The sequence below is a fragment of the Saccopteryx leptura genome, chromosome 5 (genome assembly GCF_036850995.1).
Source record: "Saccopteryx leptura isolate mSacLep1 chromosome 5, mSacLep1_pri_phased_curated, whole genome shotgun sequence".
In the NCBI taxonomy this organism is placed as follows: domain Eukaryota; kingdom Metazoa; phylum Chordata; class Mammalia; order Chiroptera; family Emballonuridae; genus Saccopteryx; species Saccopteryx leptura.
In genome coordinates, this window is record NC_089507.1 from 177,104,443 (window position 1) to 177,119,199 (window position 14,757).

At 37.3% G+C, this 14,757-nt stretch overlaps 1 protein-coding gene across 1 annotated transcript in view; it reads right to left on the reverse strand.

Moving 5' to 3' along the window:
* Positions 1–14,757, reverse strand: part of KIZ (kizuna centrosomal protein) — a 131,135-nt gene that overhangs the window by 81,209 nt on the left and 35,169 nt on the right. Inside the window, exon 6 of the mRNA XM_066386976.1 lies at positions 13,410–13,725. Within this exon, the coding sequence (XP_066243073.1) occupies positions 13,410–13,725 (316 nt within the window). The remainder of the gene's footprint in view (positions 1–13,409; positions 13,726–14,757) is intronic.

Sequence of the window (14,757 nt, forward strand, 5' to 3'; positions counted from 1 at the left end):
AAATTGAGGGCATTTGCATCAGTAGATGTCTTGCCAGAAAAGTTAAAGAAAATTCTTCATGCTGTCACCTTTAAAGTGCAGTATCCCCAGGCTGCCTTTGCTTCAAGTCACCCACCTCCTCTGGCTGAGGCCAGCAGTCTATGGTGAGATGGTTGCAAAGGCTGGGAACCAAGTTCCAGCTGATCAAGGGAGTCTTCTTTTAACAGCTGTACAGAAACCTAGTGATAATGACTGTGATTACTGCCTACTTTGCCGAGGATCAAGTCTCAGGACTACTGTCCTCTTCGAAGCTTTTGGACTTTTGAAATTTAAATCAAAATAAAGATCAGGAGAGTCTCAGATTTTTTTTTTCCAGATCAAAATAGTTAACAGGAGAGAAACAGGCAAGACTGGGGAGTGAAGTGCCAGGTACATGAAGGGACTCACTGATGGCCCCACCTGCTGGCACAGGGCTTTTTTCTGAAGGTATAATGCACAACCTTACTTTGGGAACAAAAACCAGAATGGGGTGGCAAAAAAAGTTCAGGCGGCTACCTGTGTTGGGGGCGAGAACATGTCCAGGAAAAAGAAGTGATAGTAGTGAAGAGTAAAGGCAACTGAGAACAGATATCTGAAGGCACAGTCACTTCTGAAGGGTCATGGAATCTAAAATATGCCTCCAGTTGCACTTAAAGTGAATTTAGAGTAAATTCTAAAAGAACAAAGTTGTAAACTATTATTCCAGGCAATATAATTTTCAGCAGCAAATCTTTCTTGGATGCAACTGCTTCCTATATTTAACTTTGAAGAGGGGCTAAATTAAAATTAAAAATCACTGGATGAGATCAGATTTTTATGACCTTGAGAAAACAAGGCTTTCATTTGACTTAGCTTAAAAGGCAGCTCTCTGTTTTGCTTTCAGGAAAGAAAGCACTCCAAGGGTAGAAAGAACAAAGCAACTTTGCAAGTACTTTGCTCAAACTTGAGAAAAGGCACACAGCACTTCAACAGCTTACTAGCGGCTGGAAGGCACAAAACTCAGTATGAACACAGCAAAGGGTCAAATTGCCACTGCTTAATTTTATTTTCCAATTCTAATTAAATAATCTAACTTGCTTCTTGTACTTCCTTATTCAACCTTGTAAAATTTATCCTTGATGATACTCTAGTTACTTAGGCAGTAGAGTAATTGGGATATAGCTCAGGGTACCAGTTCAGAATACAGATTTTGAACCCAGATGGCCGAGTTCAAAGTACACTAAGCCACTTTGTGACGGAACATAACCACTTTGTGTCTCAGTCTCATTCTCTATAAAATGGCAATGATAATAGGAATAAATGGATTATTATAAATAAAGCTCTTACAACAGTACGTGGCACAGAGTTAGTGCTATTGAAGGGTCTATCACCATTATGATTGTGATATATGTGGTAAAGCACAGAGATTTAGAGCAAGAATTCTGGCATCTGTCAGTTTGGGCGCTAGCTGCTCCTCCAACCAGCCCTGTGACCTGGAAAGGTTACTCAGTCTTTCTAAACCCCACTTGAAACGCTCTACTTGGCATCAGCAGCACAGGTCCTCAGTTCTCCTTATTCTTTCTCAGACTCCTTTTCTGGCTCCTTCTGATCTTCCTGATCTTGAATGTGGAGTCAGATCTAGGTCTACTTTCCTATTTACACTCACACCCTAATGTTTTTCTCAGGGAAATAACGTTAAAATGTACTTTTATGATTAAGTAAAATTACAAGATACAGTCAACACACACAAATCAGTTGTGTGTTCTATATGATAAAAAATCCGAAAAGAAAACTAAGAAAACAATCCTATTTATAGTAGCATCGAAAAGAATAAAATGCTCAGAAATAAACTCAACCAAAGAGGCATAAGACTTAAATACTGAAAAGTACAAAACACTATTGAAAGAATTTAAAGAAGACACAAATAAATGAAAATATATCTTATGTCCATGGGCAAAATCCTAGTGGTATTTTTTAAAGAAATAGGAAAAAAAATCATGTGGAACCACAAACAACTCTTAATAGCCAAAATAATATTGAGAATAATTGAACAAAGCAGGGGGATTCACACTAACTGATTTCAAAACGTACTGCAAAGCTACAGTAATCAAAACAGTACGGTGCCGGCAGAAGCACAGATATACAGAACAGAATAATCCATGCACACAGTCAACTAGTCTTCGACAACAGTCTCAAAAGTACACAGTGAGGAAAAGAGTCTCCCTCTTCAACAAATGATGTTAAAAAACAGGATAGTCACATGCAAAGGAATAAAAGTGGCCTCTTATCTTATACCATACAAACAAAAAACTCAAAACAGATTAGACTTAAATGTAAGACATGAAACTATAAAACTCTTAGAAGAAAATAGGGAGAATGCTACCTGGCATTGATCTTAGCAACAATTAGTTGCATATATCACTGATAGCACAGGCCACAAAACCAAAAATAAACAAGTAGGATTATATCACACTAAAAACTTCTGTACAGTAAAGGACACTATTAACAAAATAAAAAGGCAACCTACAGAAGAGAAAATATTTACAAGTCATACATCCAATAAGGAACTAATATTCAAAATATATATAAAGAACTCGTACAGGTCAGTAGGAAAAAAAAATCCAATTAAAAAATGTGCAGAGCCTGACCAGGCAGTGGCGCAGTGGATAGAGTGTCGTACTGTGACGCAGCAGATTAGGTTCAAAACCCCAAGATTGCCAGCTTGAGCGTGGGCTCATCTGCTTTGAACAAGGCTCACCAGCTTGAGCCTAAGGTCGCTGGCTTGAACAAGGGGTCACTTGGTCTGCTGTAGCCCCCAGTCAAGGCACATATGAGAAAGAAATCAATGAACAACTAAGGTGCCACAACGAAGAATTGATGCTTCTCATCTCTCTCCCTTCCTGTCTATCTGTCCCTCTCCCTGTCTCTGTCTCTGCCACCAAAAAAAAAAAAAAAAAAGTGCAGAGGATCTGAACAGACATTTTTCCAAAGAAGACATACAGATGGCCAGTAAGTACATGAAAAGGTGCTCAACGTTATTAATCATCATGGAAATGCAAACCAAAGCCACACCTGTTAGAACTGCTATTATAAAAAAGACAACAAATAGTGTCATCAAAAATGTGGAGAAGAGGGTATCCTCATGCACTGTTTGTGAGAATGTAAATTGGTACAGCAGCTGTGAAAAACATTATTATGGTTCCTCAAAAAATTAAAAATAGAACCATATTAAGTACCATATTATCCAGCAATTCCACTTCTGGGTATTTATTCAAAAGGAACTAAAACACTAACTTGAAAAGATATATTCATCCCCATATTAACTGCAGCATTATTTACAATAGCCAAGACATGGAAGTAACCTGTGTCCATTGATGGACGAATTAATAAAGAATACATATACACAATGAGATATTATTTATGGTGGACTCTGAAACATGGGGGGACTCTGAGGGCATTATGTTAAGTGAAGTGAGTCAAACAGAGAAAGCCAGATACCATATGATCTCATTGACATGTGAAATCTAAAACAAAACGAAACTAAAACCCCAATGAATAAGTACTTAGAATAGACTGGTGGTTGTCAAAAGTGGGTGAGGGTAGGGGGGCCAAATGGCTGAAGGCAGTCAACAGGTACAAACTCAGTTATAAAATAAATAAGTCCTGAGGATATAATGTAGAGCATAGCAACGATAGTTAATAATACTGTATTGTATATCTAAAAGCTGCTAAGTGTATAGATCTTAAAAATTCTCATAAGAAAAAAATTTGTAACAATTTGTGGTGAGGCATGTTAACTAGCCATATTGTAATAATCATCTCACAATATATATAAATATCAAATCATTATGTTGTACATCTGAAACTAAAGTAAGATTACATGTCAACTATAGCTCAATTAAAAAAGTACTTTCAAATAAAGGATAACCAGCCAAAAAACTATGTTACATATTCACCTACGTGCTGGAACTGGACATCTAGATGCAAAAAAATGAATCTAAACACAGACCTTACATCTTCACAAAACTTCACTCAAAATGGATCACAGACCTAAATGTAAAACACAAAGCAATAAAATTTTTAGAAGATAAGGGAGAAAACCTAGATGGCCTTGGGTACAGTTATGACTTTTTAGACACAACACTGAAGTCATGATCCATGAAAAACATAATTGATAAGCTGGACTTCGTTAAAATTAAACACGTACTCTACAGAGATGTCAAGAGAATGAGTAAACAAGCAACAGATTGCAAAAAAATATTTGCAAAAGACACATCTGATAAAGGGCTCATCCAAAATACACACAGAACTCATAAAACTCAGTAATAAAAAATGAACTACCCTATTAAAAAATAAGCCAAAGATTTAAACAGACACCTCACTAAAGAAGATACATAGATGGTAATATATAGATAAGCATATGAAAAGATGCTCCTCATGTGTCATGAGGGAAATGCAATTAAAACAACGAGATACCACTATACGCCTATGAGAATGGCCAAAATCTAGAACACTAACACCAAATGCTGGTGAGGATGCAGAACAACAAGAACTCTCATTCAAGGCTGGTGGGAATGGAAAATACAGCGCCACTTTGAAAGAGATTTTGGACATTTCTTACAAAACTTACAAAAGGAGTACTAGTGGAACAAAAAGAGAAAGGAGCAAAAAGAACATTTGAATAATGGCTGAGAACTTCCAAAGTTAATGGCAGATACAAAATCATAGTTCCAGGATTCTCAGAGAAGAGCAAGAAGGATAATTATCAGAAAAATTACACCTAGGAATGTCACAGAAATCCTTACTGTGTATGCATCTAACAACAGAGCATCGGAATACGTAGGCAAAAACTGACAGAACTGCAAGGAGAAACAGATAAATCCACTACTATAGTTGAACATTTCAACACCTCTATCAGTAATTGACAAATAGGAAGAATATAGTTTAAATGAATAGCACCATAAATCAACTGGATCTAATTGACATTGATAGGACAGTTCATTCAACAGCAAAAGATACATTCTTCTCAAGCTCACATGGAACATTTTCCACATTCTGGGCCATACAACAAACCTCAATAAAATTAAAAGAACAGAATTGATAGAAAGCATGCTCTTAGACCACAATGGAATTAAACTAAGAGATCAATAACAAAAGATTAGTTAGAAAATCTCAAAATATTTGGAGACTGAACAGCACACTACTAAATAACACATGGGTCAAAGAAGAATTCTAAAAATAAATGTAAAACTATTTTGAGCTGAATGAAAATGAAAATACAATTTCTCAAAAACTGTGAGATACAGTGAAAAGCAATGCTTACAGGGAAATTTATAGCATTGAATGCATATATGAGAAAAGAAGAAAGATCCAGAATCAAGAATCTAAGTTTTCATCTTAGGAAACTAGGAAAAAGGAGAACAAATTAAATATAAAGAGAGCGAAAGGAAAAAAATAGTAAAATTTAGAGCAGAAAGCCAATAAAATTGAAAACAGAAAAAAAAATCAACAAACAATAAGCTAGTTCTTTGAAAAATAAAAAAAAGCCCAACAAAATGGATAATTCGCTAGCCAGGTATTTTAGTCTGCTTGGAATAACAAAATGCCACAAACTGGATGACTTAAACAACAGAAATTTATTTTTCACAATTTTGGAGGCAGGGAAATCTAAGATCAAAGTGCTAGCTGATTTAGTTCTTATTAAGACATTTCTTACTATGTTCTCACATGGCAAAGAAAGAGAGCTCTGGCATCTCTTCCTCTACTTATAAGTACACTAGCCCTATAGGATTAGGGCCACACACTTAATGACTTATTTAACCTATACCACCTCCTCACAGACCCTATTTACAACACATTCAGTGTTGGTATTTCAATATAGGAACTTTAGAGGACCACAAACATTCAGTCCATAACACCAGGCTAACCAGAAAGAGAGAGAGAAGAGACAAATACCAGAAATGAATGAGAGACCATCAGTATTGATGCCATGAACATGAAAGGGTAAGAGAATAATATAAAACAACACTATGCTCACAAGTTTGTTAACTTAGATGAAACTGGCCAATTTCTTGAAGGACACAATCTATCAAATCTGACCCAGAGAAATAGATAATATTAATTAAACCATATATGTTAAAAATTGAATAAATAATTAATTTTCCAAAACAGAAAGCACCAGGACCAAATGAATTTACCAGTGAATTCTACTAAATATTTAAAGAAGAAATTATACCTATTCTCTACAATCTCTTTCAGAGGATAGAGGCAGAGGAATTACTCCCTCATTCTAAAGGCTAGCACTAGCCTTACCCCAAAACCAAATAAAGACATTACAAGAAAGGAAAACTACAGACCAGTACCTCTCATGAATACAGATGAAAATATCCTTAACAAAATATTAGCAAACTGCATCTAACAATGTATAAAAAAATTACACACCAAGTAGATTTTATCCCAGGTATAGAAAGAAGACCAAGTCAACATTTGAAAATCAATGAATGTAATCTGTCAATCCACTAGCTAAAGAAGAAAAGACAGTTGATCATGTCATTAGGTGCAGAAAAAACATGAGACAACAGTCAACACCCATTCGTGATAAAAACCCTTAGTAAATTAGGAATAGAGGGGAACTTCCTCAACTTGATAAAGAACATTTAGAAAAATCCTACAGCTAGCCTTATATTAAAAGGGGAAGAACTAGATGCTATCTTTGTAAGATCAGGAACGTGGAAAAGATGTTTCCTCTCACCATTACTTTAACACTGTACTAGAAGCTAATGCATCAAGACAAGAAAAGAAAATTAAGGCATGCAGATTAAAAACAAATAAAACTGTCTTTATTCACAGATAACATGCTTGTCTGTGTTGAAAATCTCAAAGAATTGACCCTCCCAAAAAAAACCACCCAAAAAACTCCTGGAGCTAATAAGTAACAATAGCAATGTCGCAGGACATAAGGTTAATATACAAAAGTCAACCGCTTTCGTATAGAGTAGCAATGAACAATTGGAAGTTGAATTAAAAATCCAATATCAATTATATTTAGCATCAAGAAGTACTTAAAATTAAGTCTAACAATATATATACAAAAACTACATAAAGAAAACCATAAAACTGATGCAAGAAATTAAAAATCTAAATAAATGAAGAGCTATTCCAAGTTCATGCATAGGAAGACTCCACAGTTCTAAGATGTCAGTTCTCCTCACCTTAACTATGGATTGAATACAATCTCAATCAAAATCCCAAAAAGTTATTTTTTTGGATATTAAAAAACTGATTCTAAAGTTTATATGAAAAGGCAAAAGACCAAGAGGAGTCAACACAGTATTATAGAAAAACGAAGTCTGAAGACTAACACTACCTAACTTCAAGACTTACTATAGAGCTACCATAACCCAGACGGAGTGATATTGCTGAAAAACAAATAAACAAACAAATAAATAAATGGATTAGAATACAGAATCCAAAAATAGACTCACACAAATACAGTCAACTGTTCTTTTATGAAGGAACACAGACAATTCAATGAAAATAGTTTTTTTTAACAGATGGTACCAGAAGAAATAGACATCTACCTTTAAAAAAAAGAAAAAAGAATCCAGACACTGACTTTATTCGTTTCACAAAAATTAACTCAAAACGGATCATAGCTCTAACTGTAAATATCCAACTAATATTACTTCTAGAAGATAACAGGAGGAAATCTAGGTGACCTTCGATTGGTTGATAAGTATTTATATACAACTAGAAAGCCCGGAGGTCATACGAAATGACCACTGTTTTAGATATTATAAATTGTAATTAAAATGATTTGTGCAAAGGTGTCTGCTAATTCAAACTGAATTACCCAGGGCAGGGGGCGAGGACGCCCCTTTGCTTAGTGCCCCATGGGGTTTCCCCCTTCTACTTGCTTAATTGCTTAAAGTAGAGTGCAATGAAGGAAACCACTGGCGGTACATTTCTTAAGAGCCACCACTAGCTCAATAAATAAAGGTGATTTAAATAATAAAATGTTAATTCACATGTCAAAGATCTCTTTGTACACAACATTTCTTGTGTAGATCTTTCCATCATTTTTAAGCTCGTCTTGCAGAGGACCATCAATTATTTTTAATTTTACGTCTGTTCTGAGGCAAGCCTTGTTTCTCTATGCTCATCAGTCTCATTTTGCCGAGAAAGACGCATTTGCTCTGCGACTGAAGCAAGCCTTGTCTTTCTCTGCTCAGTGGTTTCTTTTTGTCGAGAAAGCCATTTTTGTGCAGCTTTAGCTCCTTTTCTCTCCTCTTCAGTGCTGTATTTTCTAGGAGGCATTCTTAAAAGAAATTACGTTAAGACGTAGTTTTTATGTAAAACAGATGATTGCCAATGCAAACAAATGTTCACCTACCCCCGACCCGCTCAATTTGCGTTCAGCCGTGGCAACTTCACCCCATTGGCTAATACAGTTACGCAAGCAACCAATAAGCTATCGGCGACAAACAGACACTTAAGCCACATATAATAAAGATACCAAAAGTACAATGAAAAAAACAAAATGATAAGTTGGACATTATTAAAATAAAAATACTTCTAGGACCCTCACAGTGGTGGTGGGCACACCAAGTGGCTCACCCTGGCAATAATTGTAAGCACTTGCTGCAGGTGTTGGCCACCGCAGGAGTGACTAAAAAACAAACAAAAAATAAAAATAAAACTGTCTTCTCTGCAATACTTTGTTAAGAGAATAAAAAGACAAGACCCTGAATTGAGGGGATGATAGGATGGGATCAGAGAAGGGAAAGAGATTGGTAAAATTATATACACATAACACAGCGTAATAGAGAGCAGGAAAGCAAATCCTGGAGGGAAGGGGAAAGGGCATGGGGGGGAGGGAGGCAAGGGGGATGTTGAGGGGAACATGGGGTGGGGGGAATGTGTTTGGTGGGACACTTGAATTTATGTAAACACAATAAATTAAAATCAATTTAAAAAAGACACAGAATCGGAGAAAATATTAGCAAAACACATTACCCCCCTGACAAAAGACTTGTATCTACAATATACAAAAAGCTTTTAAAACTCAACTATAAGAAAATGAACAACCCATTAAAAAACAGGCAACAGATCTAAACAGGCACAACCAAAGAAGATATACAAATGGTAAATAAGTATTTCAAGAGATGTTCAACATCATATTATTAGGAAATTGCAAATTAAAACATCGCCTAATTTCCCTCTTTCCTCCTCCTTCTTATCTAAAGCCTCTACAGCCCTCAAGATGCTGCATCCACACCTGTACAAACCTTTCCTGACTCACATGGAGTTTATCTTTACAGTATTTGAATTTGTCCTAAAGTACTGTGAATTGCAAAAAACATGACCATAAACTTTTCATCCCTGTGTACGCCTTTCTGCAATATGATATCGCCACTCACTTCATCAAAAGAGGCTGTATTTCTCTACCTCTTGACTCTGGGCTGGGTCTTGTGACTTTTTTAGCCAATGGGACATGAATAGACGATGCAAGCAGACACGCAGAAGGTATCTGTGCAGTGGGGCATGCCCTCTTGCTGTCTTTGGAACCCTGCTACCACCACCTGGTGACTGAGCCTGGATTACTTTTCTGGATGATGAGGGACAAGTGGCAAGTTACATCTGTGGCCCCAAATGACATTGGGCTAACCACCTGCCACATGAAAAATAATAAAGGCCTAGTGTTTTAAGTCATGCGGCTCTGTACCAAACTACTTACAGTAAATAGCAGCAAACTATTTTCTCTTTAAGAATAAAAAGATTCACCTGACCAGGCAGTGGCGCAATGGATAGAGCATTGGACTGGGATGCGGAGAACCTGGGTTCGAGACCCCGAGGTTGCCAGCTTGACTGCAGGCTCATCTGGTTTGAGCAAAAGCTCACCAGCTTGGACTCAAGGTCGCTGGCTCAAGCAAGGGGTTACTCGGTCTGCCGAAGGCCCATGGTCAAGGCACATATGAGAAAGCAATTAATGAACAGCTAAGGTGTCGCAACACGCAACGAAAAACTAATGATTGATGCTTCTCAGCTCTCCGGTACATGTCTGTCTGTCTCTGTCTATCTCTCTCTCTGACTCTCTCTCTGTCTCTGTAAAAAAATAAATAAATAAATAAAAAGATTCAAGGTCCTCCTTTTTTAACATTTCTTTTTACTCACTTTCATTCTAGTATCTTTCTTGTGATAAGAGTTAATATCGCTTATAATAATAGTTTATAACAAAGGATTAATTGATGTGTATAAAAACAGTCTGGTTTTCAATATCTGGAAGTATGCAAGGGAGTGGATCATGGAGCTTCTCAAAAACACTTGACTTTTAAAGGGGGATGCAATCCAAGTGTACATCGACAGAGGAGTGGATAAACAAAATGTGGTATATTCATATACAGGAGTATGATCACAGGGAATAAAGTTCTGACATATGTTACAATGGATGAATCTGGAAAATGTTATAGTAATTGAATCAAGCCAGACACAAAAGGACCAATATTGTATATTGCCACTAGAATAGACAATTCACAGAGACAGGAAGATTAGTCAAGTTACCAGGGGCTGAGGGGAGGGCAGAGTGGAGAGTTATCACTTAATGGTTATGGAGTACAGTATACTGGGATGATGAAAAACTCTGAGAAATAATGGTGATAGTTGCACAATATTGTGAATGTAATCAATGTCACTAAATTGTACACAAAATGGCAAATTTTATGTTAAATATATTTTATCACAATTTTTAAAAGTTAATAATGTATTATACCAAAATCCTTTGAATTACACATTTTAAATGGGTGGACTGTATGGTATCAAAATTATATCTTAATAAAGCTGTTAAAAATTTTTTAAAACAAAAACTTACAGCAAACATAACCCCTGGCTTTACTCTTCTTGCCACATGGAAACTATCAAGTATACTGCACTGCTCTTTTGACCTTCACTGCCAGGAAGCTTAAGTTTTATGTTCAGATGGGACACAGATGTGCTAAAACAAAATACCCATCGTCGTCATTCTCATCAAATTGGAGGTTCCAGTTTTCTGTTCATATGAGTCTTCCTTTGTCCCACCTCTTTACCATTGTTAACTAGAATTCAGTCAAGTAACTTTCCTTCGAGGCCCAAACAGATCCCAAAGTAAACTGAGATAGTGGTCATTTGAGGTCATAGTGTTACTCTCTAAATATGATGCTATTAGCATCGGATTAATAATTAACCTTCAGAGCAAAGAAGAAGCTCATGCTAAAGAGAAAATAAAAGAAAACCTCAAAAAAAACAAAACCCCAAAAACAAAAAACAACCCAGCAACAATGTGAGCAGGTTAACCAGCAGCATTTAAAACCACCTTCAACCTATTCTTGGTGGGAGGTCTTTCACCACAGAAAAACAAAGACTCAAATTTGATAACAGACACAGAAAACAATCATTACTGACTGATCTTTCATTCTGGATGCATTCTATTAAGATAAATACTCAAAAATTCTTGATATGCCATATTTGGGAAAACTGTACCTCATAATTCCAAGAAGCTTGGTTTTAAGGTCATAGGAAAAAGTCATTCATTTAGGAGAATGGAAGGTAAAACATTCTTAATTTCACACAAGACACAACTTTTTTCATCTCAGAAAAAGACTGAGTCCTGGGTAAATACTCTAATACCCCAGTTAATCTACTAAAATATTAACTTGTCCAATGCATTGCTATAAAAAAAATCCTACAAATACAAAACCCAAAATATATATAGTCTACCCTAGCAATAAAGATTCTAATGATGTTATTATGTTGATGTATCTCTTTGATGAGAGAGAAGTATTATTAGTAGGAAATTCCATTTGGCTTGCCTCTGCAATAAACCAAATTTCCCAAGAAAAGGCACCATGTTGGTTTCTCCTTCCACTGAACAATGTGGATGTGCTTTTAATAAATATTTCTTGAACATCAGTTTGGAGACAACCAGACTAGAAATTAAACTTCCATCAAAAGTAGATAATGAATGGTAAGAAGGAATATATTAAAAGATACAATGGTGCTTTAAAAGAGAACTTATACTCTCATATACAAGGATGCCCATTTTGCTTTACTCTCGCCAGGCTATTGGAAAGAAAGAATGATAGCATCTGAGTGTAACAAAGTTCTGGTGGGTAATGTGGGGGTCAGGGAGGCTGTATAAGAGAGTGGGCTCTAGGACCTATGTGTCACTTCTATGTCCCTGGCCTTGGTTTCTTTGTTTTTAAAAGGTGATACCTTAGTTTGTTAACTTGGGCTCCTTTTCCTAAAACAGATTTGATACTATCAGTGTTTTGTTTTGTTTTCTTTTTAAAGGGGAGTTGCTTTCCTCCCTCCCTCCCTTTCTTCCTTCCTTCCCTCCTTCCTTCCTCTCTCTCTCTCTCTTTTTTTAAGATCTTACTTATTGATATTACAGAGAGAGGAGAGGGAAGGGAGCAAGAAGTTTCAACTCATAGTTGGTTCACTTTAGGTATTCATTAATTGTTTGTTGTATGTGCCTTGACTGGACAAGCCCAGGGATTCAAACTGGCAACCTCAGTGTTCCAGCACGACACTTTATCCATTGCACCTCCACAGGCCAAGTGCAGAATTGCCTTTCAACAGTTTCCATGTTGCCTACACATTTTCACCCAGTTATTGCCAATCAATAGTAAAAAATCATATATGAGCTTTTATGAGTTGAATATTATAAGTGCTAAAGTATGTAACACTGCTGTTATTCCAGTTTAAGAACAAAGATTCCAATGTCCTCTTTTCTGGCCACATGGCTCAGTTGGTAGAGTGTTGTTCTAATATGCTAAAGTTGTGGGTTCGATTCCTGGCCAGGACACATACAAAAATCAACTGGTGATTGCATAGATGGGTGGAACAGCAGGTTGATGGTTCTCTCTCTCTCTCTCCCACTTCCTCTTTCACTCTCTATGATCAATAAATTAAAAAAAATTTAATCTTTAAAGATTCCAGTGTCCCCATATTTATATTCAGAAAAGGAAAGATGGCTTAGATATACCTTTAGAAGAATTTGTTAACTCATATCTAATCAAATGACAAAAATGATACTACATCAAGGGATGTAAGAATTAAGCAAATTAATTATATACAAGTTCTTAGTCTCTAAAGCTGAATTCCTAGTAATTTTAACTGTCACCTTGTGTGTCACCAGAACTTTAAAATAACTCATTTTCTAAAAGGATGGAGGGTATGAGGTAGGGGGATAATTTATGAGTTAACCAGGGATTGTCTGGATATTCCAGTCACCAATTTCAATGATATTCAGATTTTTAAAGCTATTTCATAAAAAAGGGGGAGAAAAAATAAAATTAAACCTTATCTAAAAGACTAGAATGGCCTCTAAAAATGTCTATAGTTAAAAGCAGAACAATAAAAAAAATTAAATGGCTTACTCTCTTGTTGGTGAGTTAGTAGAGGATTCCTTTCTTGAATCTGGAGAGCTTAGGGTGTGCAAAATATAATTAGGTTTCTCAGTGGATGGGGCGTCTCTTTCTTGCTCAGAGTGGATTAATTTTAAAGCCTCCATCCCATCTTCTCCTTCCATCTTTGCACTGGGATTTGGTCGTAGTTCTGGACTCCTTAAAATCAGCTCATCTTCACTTACAGAAACGGTGAGGTCGCTGCTGCTGCTCAGGCTCTCCTCCTCTTGCTCCTCCGGTCTTATTCTGAAGGGCGTCTGTGACTCTAGGTCCCCATGAGGAAGATAAACTGTATGAGGGGATATAACTGAATTACTAAGACATTCTACCTCACAGATGGAATTACTTCATCAGTTAAAAACATATAGTAACAAACCAAAACTCATTATAGTATTTAAAAATTCACTAAAAAAAAATTTATTTTTTTTTTGTATTTTTCTGAAGCTGGAAACAGGGAGAGACATTCCGACAGACTCCCGCATGCGCCCGACCGGGATCCACCCGGCATGCCCACCAGGGGGCGACGCTCTGCCCATCTGGGGCGATGCTCTGCCCCTCCGGGGCGTCGCTCTGTTGCAACCAGAGCCACTCTAGCGCCTGGGGCAGAGGCCAAGGAGCCATCCCCAGCGCCCGGGCCATCTTTGCTCCAATAGAGCCTCGCTGTGGGAGGGGAAGAGAGAGACAGAGAGGAAGGAGAGGGGGAGGGGTGGAGAAGCAGATGGGCGCTTCTCCTGTGTGCCCTGGCCGGGATTCGAACCAGGACTTCTGCACACCAGGCTGATGCTCTACCACTGAGCCAACCGGCCAGGGCCTCACTGAAATATTTTTTAAAATATCAAAGTGGGCCCTGGCCAGCTGGCTCAATGTTAGAGCATTAGCACAATATGTGGGTGTTCCAGGTTCAATTCCTGGTCAGGGCACACAGGAGAAGTGACCATCTGCTTCTCAACCCCTCCCCATCTCCCTTCTGTCTTTCTCCTCCCCTCCCACTGTTTGTCACCTTGTGTGTCACCAGAAGTTTAAAATAATTTATTTTCTAAAAGGATGGAGGGTATGAGGTAGGGGGATAATTTATGAGTTAACTAGGGATTGTCTAGGGCTTGGATAGAGCAAGTTGGCCCCAGGCACTGAGAATGGCTCCAAGGCCATGCCTCAGGAGCAAAAAATAGCTCAGTTGCCAAACAACATAGCAACAGCCCCAAATGGGCAGGGCTTCACCCAATAGGGGGCTTGCTGTGTGGATCCTGGTCGAGGCGCATGTGGGAGTCTGTCTATGCCTCCCTGCTTCTCACTTAAGAAAAATAATATATATAAAAGGTCT